Source organism: Pavona decussata, unplaced genomic scaffold, assembly GCF_977016875.1.
Source record: "Pavona decussata unplaced genomic scaffold, jaPavDecu1.1 SCAFFOLD_96, whole genome shotgun sequence".
Classification (NCBI taxonomy): Eukaryota; Metazoa; Cnidaria; class Anthozoa; order Scleractinia; family Agariciidae; genus Pavona; species Pavona decussata.
The window spans coordinates 55,001-65,000 of record NW_028145513.1 but is presented as its reverse complement, the minus strand read 5'-3'; the positions used below and the strand labels follow the sequence as shown (position 1 = coordinate 65,000).

The window sequence follows — 10,000 nt, the reverse complement described above, 5'->3', positions numbered from 1 at the left end:
CGTTGGCCTTCGGCCAACAGGTTGTATTTGGAAAACAAAGCTTTCCGAATGAGGCTCGAGGTGCCGAGAGAAAGAAAAAGAAAAGGGAAGAAACTTCTACCACGAGACCTGTTCGATCTGGACCGCGAAGGCTGATGACGGAAGTGAACAACTACCGGAAACAGAAAAGCGATAGACCGTTAATAATTCGGAAATTAAAATACCGGGAAGCCGAGGAAAATTTAAATCACTGAGATGTCCACTTAGTGAAAATCCGACGGAGCCGAAAAAGTCGAAAGGATCTAACAGGGAGATATATATTTTCGTTTCTAAATGGTAAGAATATAAATATTTTGCGTTAAAACTAAACAAACGGCAACAAATCTGATAAAAAAAAAAAAGTATACTGAAAATTTCCGGAGGGGTAAAGATGAATTACCAAAAAGATGATCAATCCTTTACTACCACGAAAGAAATACTCGAAGATTACCAAAATAACTGCTCGGAAATGGAGAATTTTGACTTCAAAGTCAATGAGCTGCGGGCTGATTTTGAAGGTAGTCTTCCTTGATGTCGAACGAGTTCAGAGGAGAGTGAACGGTTTAAGAATGTGGCAGTACCCGCTTGCTAAAACAAACAATTTCCAGCAATCTGCCGCCGTGGCTGATTTTATCAATTGGCAAGATTTACCTACTTTTGTCGACGGGCTCGGTTGGCAATTATCAAATTCCTGCGGCGAGTTTATGGAAAGGATAAAGATCCGCTCACAAGATCCATGCGAGGGAAAGAGGGTTCGGCAAAAAATTAAAATATTTTAAGATTGGACTTTCACCGTATTTGTGAACAACCGAAAAATATCAAAAGAGACTCTGGGAAATCCAGAAATTGGGCTTTCCAAGAAAATGACCAACTATATGTTCGATACAGTGGCGAATATCAAATTGTGTAAAGGTTTCAAAGTTTCCTTAAAGAGAACTGCCAAAGACCTAAAGGGAAATACGACTGCTACAACGGAAGAATGGTGCAACAGGAAGGATCACAATGTAGAGCTGTATCTCAGCTCCATCAATTGTGGAGTTTAACTCAATGACTTCATGTATAAACGAAGCTCTAACGTACTGTGCGACCACTGTACTACGGTAAAAAGAAATGTATCATTGAGCTCCTACTTGCCACACAAGACTGCACCAAAAAAGAGGGAGAGTTACATTTCTGAAGACGAGTTAAAAGAGAAACTGCATCAGGGGCAAACGCGTAGAAAAGGAATGCTGAAGGAAGGCTTAATTACCTGAGGGACAAAATATAATTGAAATGAAAACATTTGGGGATCAGGATCACCAAGGTTTTCTCCACATGTTCCAGAGGGCAAAGCAAGAAGCAACTGAGGACATGAGAGTCTTTTCGGAAGCACAAGAATAGGCATTGACAGAGAGAAGTTCAAAAGGCAACAGGCGGCACCCAAAGTGAGTTTTACTATGTATAGTTATTATGTCTGATAAATTATGTTGCGGCTTGTTCAGCAACTATTCGTTCAACCATAACAAATCTTTTTTTTTTTTTTTTTTTTCTATAATTTATAATTGGGGAAGTTTTCTGATATACAGTTCTCTAAAAGTCTGAAAACCATACTAAAAAATGTACAGATAAATTATTATTTCAGAAAAAAAATTCATACCCACCCTATGTAAGGTCATTGGAAATTCCTAGGGGGAGAAGGGAAGTCTTGAAAGTGAAAAATTTAGAAGCAAAGTATGAAGGTAAAAAAGAATTTCCTGGGGGGACAGGGGGTGTGAAACAAAAAACCCTCTTTGGGGGTGAGGATATTTTTTTCAGAATTGCACATTATTTTTCATTTTTCTACACACGCAGGCAATTTTTAGGACAACTAATTCTGCTGTCCTTTAAATGTCCCATGCAATGCAAAGAATTTGCTGTGAGAGTATTGACTTTACAAAGGTTAACGGAACTGTTCACTTTTCATAATTATAAGTTATGATGCTGCTCGAAGTTTTATCTAGTGAAAATGCAATCTTCTCATGCTCTAATATGGTGTAATGTATTTTAAGTAACAATGCCTTTCTACTTCAACAGGGTGATTCGATTCTGCTTGTCAATATGGAATTGAAGCCTCGAGGCATATAAAGAGCTGAGGGCCAGCGGCATTCTTGTATTGCCATCTGAAAGGCTTCCTCAAATGTATAAAAACTCTTGTGCCCAAAATCCTGGACTCAATGAGTCATTAGGGCATTGGATGGCAATGTAGGCTGCAAAAAGAAAGCTAGGACCCAAGGGCAGAGAGGGAGGCATCATCCTGGATGAGATATCTATTCAGGTATGTTGCTTGGCTAGTTGCCCATTCACTGTTGTGTCTAAATACTGTACACTGTGCATGTCCACATAAAAATAGAAAGCAAAAATGCATTCACCATTCATGCACTGTCCAGTATGCTGATTAATCCAAGCGACATCCCTCCACAGAATAATAATAGCTTAATACGATACAATAATTTGAAGCTAAAAATAACATAATTTTGCTGTATCGCTGATTCATAGGAAAATTTACGAATGAGGTGTGTTGGTGGAAAGTGGATGCTGGTCGGGCTTGTGTCTTTAAGAGAGGAGAACAAGAGTATGAAAGCTATCATAGCAGGTTATTGGATGCATGACAATTTTCATATACTTATTGATCTAATTACAAACTACTGTAGCAATAAAGCGTCATTTTCTTGTTGTAGATTATCACTCAGAACTTAAAGGAACATGACAAGTGTAAGCTGCAAGTTAATAAGAAGCACAGACATGAATACCAGTAAAAAGATTATGCCAAGAAAATATTTTGGCAAACACTCAGGTAAAAAAAATTGTAAGAATCCAAGTCTGTAAGGTCCATAATTACTAGAAAATGGTAACTAGTAGGACTTGTGTACTGGAAATAAATAATTAGCATGCAACTTACAAAGTTATGTGGGAACATGGCCAATTTGATCAGTTTACAAGTTACTGAAGCATATCTAAATCAATCTCATACAATCAAATTCTATTTTTAGGAAAAGAAACTATTGATGTTGCAACACACGTACTTCAGTCTGTATTCTTAGGCAATAATGGCTTTCGTTTTCCATTTGCTCACTTTCCAACTAAAGAAGCTGAGTACCTGCTTCAATTTATGTCAATTTTTGGAAAGCAGTTGACTGGCTTAGAAGGTATGGCTTTCAAACCAACTACTGCTGTTGTGATGGTGGAGAAGAAAATCGAAGCTTCATAAAAATGCATTTCAAAGGAAAGGATCCAGTGGAAGAAAAATTTACAACAATCAACCCATACACGAGGAAGCCACTGGTGTTTATGTTGGATTCATCTTTGAGTAACTGATGAGTACTGCTGTTATTGACTTACCCAGGATAAATTGGCCAATAATAATGATAATGATAACGATAACGATAACGATAACGGTAACGATAATAATGCTGACAATGATATTCACGATAATAATTTCATTACTATACTTAAACAGATAGACCATAAATTATTGCATATGGGGGTAAAGAAAATGCAAATTTCCTACACAAGTCAATAGCTTTATAAAAACTCAGTCTTGAAACTAGAATGGTTAACCTGCTACTTATTGTATAGCCTACATAACAGGCACTATTTTTTGTATTTTTTAAGCGAGCGGAGGCAAGCATAAGTCCTTTTTACGTACGCCATTCCTGTCGTGTGTTAAAGTCGTGCTTGTCTCCACACACCTGAAAAATGCCAAAAAATATTGTTCTGCAGGCTACTTCTTGTATTTAAGAAAGCACTTTTTCTAAATATTTGATTTAACGCTGTCTTTATAGCATAACATCAAGAAGCTGAGAAACAACCTTGAAAAGAGCCGCAATGGAGGAGTCAGACTTCTTAAATTATGAGACAAGACTATCGAACGGCCTCATTTATATCAAGCATACAAGTGCGATCAGTCAAACAATTCTCTCAAGATCCATGAAAGCCTCACTGAAGAGCATTTCAACCTTGATTATGCAAGCAGAATGAGGAATCACTTGGCAGAAGGAGTTCTATCCAAGAAAATGCTGTATCTCTTGCAGGTATTATTACATGTAATTAAAACATGGAAAAAAATTATTACACTCCAATTAGTCTAAAACATAACAACAAGCGTATACATTATTTATTTAATATATTTTTTGCAAAGTGGAAATTGTGAGGAAAAAAACAAATGCTGTTTGCAGTAAGTGGTTTACTCTATTTTCTCAATTTTGTCATTAATGGTCAGCTTGCATAGTATCATCCTTGGGCAGACAACTACCACCAACTGCAGCATGACTGGCTGAGTTGAGAACCTAACATTCTTTAAAAATGGAAGCCTTAAACCTAGAAAAATTGTAACATAAGTCAAACCATGAAGAACCATAAGTTAACATAACTGCTATGAGGGGGGTGAAGGCCCACATGTTTGAGACACAAAAATAAGTGGTAAGCTATAACTTAGTCCTCGATGGGACTAGATTACTGAACTTGTCAGTCACCCTTGGGAAAGTTTCCTTCTATTGTTTTGCTATTTGATCGTTTTTGTCTTGTTTTTAACTCTGGTTCTCCATTACATAGAAGTTACTCAAAACCTTTTAAAGGGGCATGGTCACTCACCTAAATAAACTTGAAATAATTATTACTTACTACCTGTGCCAGAGAATATAACAAAGTCTCATTTCACCACTGTTTTTACAACAACTCCAATGAGCCTCCTGCGACCATCGACCTTGCTTCACAATAGAATTTTAACAGCTACATATAGGAGTGCACAAGAAATGATCAAAGGTTGTGACAGTGCCTCTTTCATATTTTTCATGTCAAGTTATAATAGCTTTTAATGTTGTGTTGAATTCAATGGCACGTTGATAAGCTTTGGACATAGCTTCATTTGCCTGCTGGTCCCCCCGTAGAATGCCTATTTCTTCCCTCGATGGCTTAAACCTCTTCCTTCTTGGTACATATGATGCACCAGCAAGGGCATGATCCCTTGTCTGACCACTGATTCCTGAGAAGAAAGCAATGACAAAAAAATATTGTGTTCAAGCACTTGATGAATTTTGTGTCCTTTCAAGTAGGAACTAAGGATATCAGAACACCACATGCTGACCGGTTGTCTGTTTACACCACAAGTTTTTTAAAGAATTTACTTTAGAAAAACCAATGCTTTAAAAGATGCAACTTGCATATATATATAGTTGTAACAAGATCTTTTCTACCTACCCTACAATGGAGCAGTTAGTGTCTCATTCTGAGCACTGTCCATCGGGAAAAATTTCCGCACAGCCCCATACATTAATTATGCATGCTGATGTATTAATTATGTATGCGCTTCTTTGTTTTTAGAGACAATGACCTATTCCTATGTGTTTTACATATATACATTGTAATTAATATTAATTTTTTTACTGCGCCAATAAAAGAGGATTTCGCCGTGTCAGGACTTTATCTCCCCTTCCCTCCCTATTTTTCCGAACCCCACCTTCCTTATTTCTCTACCCCAGACCCCTACCTCTTTTTTTTTCCGGTCTACCAACCATACCGAGCCTTGAACTGAAGCCTTACTGTAAGCGTTGGATTCCCTGTCCATCTGCTTTACCTCTACACTACGAGGAATTTGTTGGAAAATACTCCTCAATAAATATATGTTATATTTTTTAAGCCATTAAAAATCTACCTAACAATATAAAAGCATTTTTTTGTTTTATGTGCCTTGCACTTCCCTGACCATTTTCACGGAAAAAATGCGTCATTTTCACCCCTTGATTGGCCGGTCTCGGTTTGGGTCTTTCTCCTAGTCATAGCCCCAACTACCATGCCATAGTGGTTATAGAGCGTGGCAAGATTTCCGCACAGCCCCGTACATTCATTATGCATAGTCTTTGTTCAAAGGAAACAATGGAGATTGTTCATCTTAGGGGCTTGGCCAAAATTTTCGAATTTTGGGTTAAAAATACGGAAAATCTTAACAAAATTTGTTAATCTTAGCAATTTTTACGTATTTTAATTTGTCCACGTTTTAAAAATTTTAGCATTAAGTGATATGTTTTCGCGTGAGCTGTAAAAATAATGGCAGATTTTAGATTGTGTTCTTTGGACTATTCTGTTCACCATTCGTGATCAACAAGGATAGTGGGAGACTGATTAAAGGCTTGGAACGATGGGCGAAGGTCAGTCAAATAACGGACGCAGTAGCATGGCATTGACGTAGGGGAAGCGATGGACGAAACAGCAAAGGTCAGACTAATAATAAGACAACGATTCGGAGCACAAGCAACAACTCTGACAAAAGGTGACGTCGGCCAATTTGCAAAACTCTTTGAAAATATAAAAACTAAGACGAACAAAGCGAAGTAATCCCAACGGCGCACTATTGTTATCTCTATTGTTTCTTTTGAACAATGACTGTATGTATAATTAATGTATGGGGCTGTGCGGAAATCTTGCCTCCATAGTGGTTACATACTCTGTAAAAACAAATCATGCACAACATGTACATATTACAACACAACTGGTATACCAGTAGAAACAACCAAACAAAAATGTATTTAGTAACAGTTGTACTCCTAGGCAAAAGAATGGTTCTGTCGTCTGTTATCCAGTCTCCTATTGTCCCATATATATAATTATATATTCATACTGTTTGTTATGTGCTCACTTGTACCTGCTGCAAATTATAATAATAAATATATAAATAAACAAGAATTAATTGTATTACTGGTATCGTTCATAAAACAAAATGGTTAAAAAGGCTTCCAATTCCAACCCTCCAGAGCCGTTTTAAGCTCTGCTAATGTTCATAAACGTTCATACACTTCGTATATGTATTGAAAACAAGTCTCGGAGTGCAAAAAGCGCCCCACGAGAAACATGAATCTTCAACAGAAGCCTAACAGCAGAACGACAAACCGAAATATAAATGCTAGAGTCTGAGCAACTTAAACTCAAATATCTCACCTCACACATGCACGGCGACACATGCAACTTGCATTGACGTTTGAGTTGCTTTTTTTCGATCAGGAATAATATTAAAACAGACGGATCAAAACCTGGATCTAAACAAAGGAGACTTTTTCTCACCTTTCTTCCTTTGAACAGTCAGCAGAAGTTGTCTTCAAATATGTTCAAAGTTCCTCATAATTTACAAAATAAAGCGATACGTTTCACCCAAATAACTACATACCAAGCCGACACTAGAATGGAAAAGATTACAGCAAAATATTTGCACTTTCGTTTGAGCTTAATAATCCACACTGTTCGCGGCAAAACAGCCTACTTTCGCGTCCCTTTCTGCGAGATCCGGAAAAACGCTGTAATGGACATGTTCTGTAACTAGCGACCAGGGGCCCGTTTCTCGAAAGTCCCGGTAACTTACCGGGCCCGGTAAGTGATTTTGGTGATAAATGTTTCTTAACAGAAGTCAATTTTTGCCAGCTTTGAATACTAAATTTTAAAATCTTGTAACTGTATGAAAACATTGGCTAAGTACCATGTCTGTATTCACTGTGTAATCGGCGACAAAACATTTAACAATTATTCCATGAGCGCGTGTTGGATATGAGATGGTGAATAGCCAACGAGGCGCGAAGCGCCGAGTTGACCCGAGTTGGCTATAACTAATCTCATATCCAACAAGTGCGAATGGAGTAATTGTTTTATTACTGAAATTCTCCGCGTTTGGATATTGCTGTTGAAGTTTACTGAATTTTATTTTAAGTAAAAATTTATTTTAAATTAAAAAGACCGGATGTTGAGGCAACTTCCGACCAAAACGCGCGAAATTTAATGATCACATGACAAGCGCAGCTCCTTGCAAACGGAGTTGAACGAAAAATCGAAAGCGAAGAAGATCGGACACAGTCGCACACCTCAAATTCAGGAAACGTTTAAATGTACGAGTTAATACCTTTCTGAGACAAGCATTCAAGTACTTTTGAGGTTCCAGCTCATCGAGGAGCGTAATAGTTGTGCACATTTAAGCAAATGTTTTGCTGTGTGGTGCCGATTCAAGGACGGCTTTTTTTATGCTGAACTGAATTCTTCGCGGACGATTTAAAACACTTCGGGCAAGTCCAAGTGTACGATATACAACCTCACTGAGACAATCATTCAGTGCAAGTTTTTAAACTTCAAGCTTATCGAGAAGCGTAAGAGCTGTGCACATTTGTGCAAATGTCTTGCTGAGTGGTGCCGAGCGACGGAAACGAACATTATGGCCGATGCTCGTACAGATTACATAGATCAACTTTTCAGGATTGAAGTCCTTGTAAATGCGTAAAAACATAAAGTCAGGCATAAAGCTCTTCCTGAGAGTTTTTTTCGATCGGTTTTAATCTCTTACCGCCAGGATTTGCAAGCCATCCTGAAATTTTTGAAGATAACCGGTTGTTATTGTTGTTGTTGTTATGTGATCTAAATCCTTTTAAAGATTTTAAAGGAAACTTCAGAGATACGTACCATTAAAAAGTGTCATACCGAACTTTGTGGCTTTTATTGTTGTTATATTAAGATCGGATTGTCTGGTATTTCTTTCTTTTCTTTCTTTTTTTTTTTTTCTACATTTTTCCGATTGGAAGAAACCTTCGCTTCCCGCCGAAAAAAAAATTGCTTAGCGACACCTGAGGCAATCGTTTTCCATATAAGGTCAAACTACGGTATATGATCTGATAACTGGGATTTAGTGAACCAATCAGAACGCTAGCAATGGATTATCCGAGGCTGAGAATTTAATAATTAAAAATATACTTATCGGGCCCGGTAAGTTACCAGGACTTTCGAGAAACGGGCCCCAGGCCTCTACAAGCACAAATGACTTCCTGTCTAGCGCAAATCTCTTGAGAGACGTCATTTCCGTCACCAGCTGTTGCGGCGCACAGTGTACGAAAGCAATGCGTTGAGGCCTTATATTTTCGCTCGAAAAAATGTACCTTTCACCTAACCTTTGTAAAAAAGATAATGGTATGTCATAACAAGATAGCAAAAACCACCTAAATGTTGAAAATGAACTTGTTTAATGCTTTTTCAACTGGTTTACCGATTAGCGAAAAAATGCTCCGAATTGGTTTCTCCCCTTGTTTCTCTTTATTACCGTCGCTCACCTTAAGCTACTTTGGAGACTACGGTCGCATTAGTCAGCGGTTGCTACATTTCAAAGCAATGGCGCTCGCAACGAAACAATCGAAATAAGAAAAGAGTTAAGACGTTTTTATTGTCTCCCCCTAACTGAACTCCTCTGCTCCCTGTGAGCAAAGGTGTAATTTTATCCGTTTGTAGACATCTTATTGTCTGAATCGAAATCATAGCGTGAGTCACGCAACGGTTATGAGGTGCGGTTCGTTAGATAACGTACAGAGCTTCTGCAAGGAGTTTTACCAATGGTTTAAGAGATGCTCCGGCCAGGAACGATAGCGTCAAAGGCAAAGGAATTGATGGAATTTCCTGTGCACACATTTCGCAATTGGCTTGAATAATTAAAATGCAGCATTGTGATTGGACGAAAACCTCTTTCTTACGATTTTTCCACGATTTTCCTCGATTGCATCCTCGTAAAAGCCGGAGATGGAAACAATAGGCCACGACTTAATGTCTTGCAAATTCGTGCTTGAAAGCAGCGACGACGTCAACGGCAACGAAAACGTCACCTGAAAATATAACTTTATTTCATTTGTGCTACTTCGCGATTATTTTAACTCGCTCAACTTCTACAGAAACGGCGAACTATGCAGGAACCAAATTGTTAGGAGTGGCGTTTAAGTCAAGAAATAGAATAAAAAAATAACCTTCGTGTGCTCACATTCTCCAAAACCCTAGAATTTGGTCATTTCACGTTGTTGGTTTGCAGAGGACAGCACGGAAATGTACCAAAATTTAAATTGGATGTGGAGAGCGATTGTTTTATCTCATTAAACCTTTTTGTTTCGTTTCATTGTCATTGTCGTTGGGCCGCCGTCGTTGCTTAATCTCTCTATTGTTGGGTTGACGTCCACGTTGT

General features: G+C 38.1%; 1 protein-coding gene and 1 long non-coding RNA gene across 5 annotated transcripts in view; one reads left to right on the top strand and one right to left on the bottom strand.

Moving 5' to 3' along the window:
- LOC146472761 (uncharacterized) overlaps positions 1-4,268 on the top strand; it is a 5,122-nt gene extending 854 nt beyond the window's left edge. The window contains exons 1-4 of one of the 4 annotated variants that reach the window (XM_085118958.1): positions 1,749-2,311; positions 2,533-2,629; positions 3,167-3,343; positions 3,819-4,268. In XM_085118958.1, the coding sequence (XP_084975084.1) occupies positions 2,545-2,629; positions 3,167-3,343; positions 3,819-3,823 (267 nt within the window). In that variant the 5' untranslated portion in view covers positions 1,749-2,311; positions 2,533-2,544 and the 3' untranslated portion in view covers positions 3,824-4,268. Of the gene's footprint in view, positions 1,443-1,748; positions 2,312-2,532; positions 3,415-3,818 lie in introns of those variants that run through there. The other 3 variants (XR_014866489.1, XR_014866490.1, XM_085118957.1) reach the window with 3 other exon arrangements.
- Positions 1-10,000, bottom strand: part of LOC146472760 (uncharacterized) — a 27,520-nt gene that overhangs the window by 6,204 nt on the left and 11,316 nt on the right. The window lies entirely within an intron of this gene.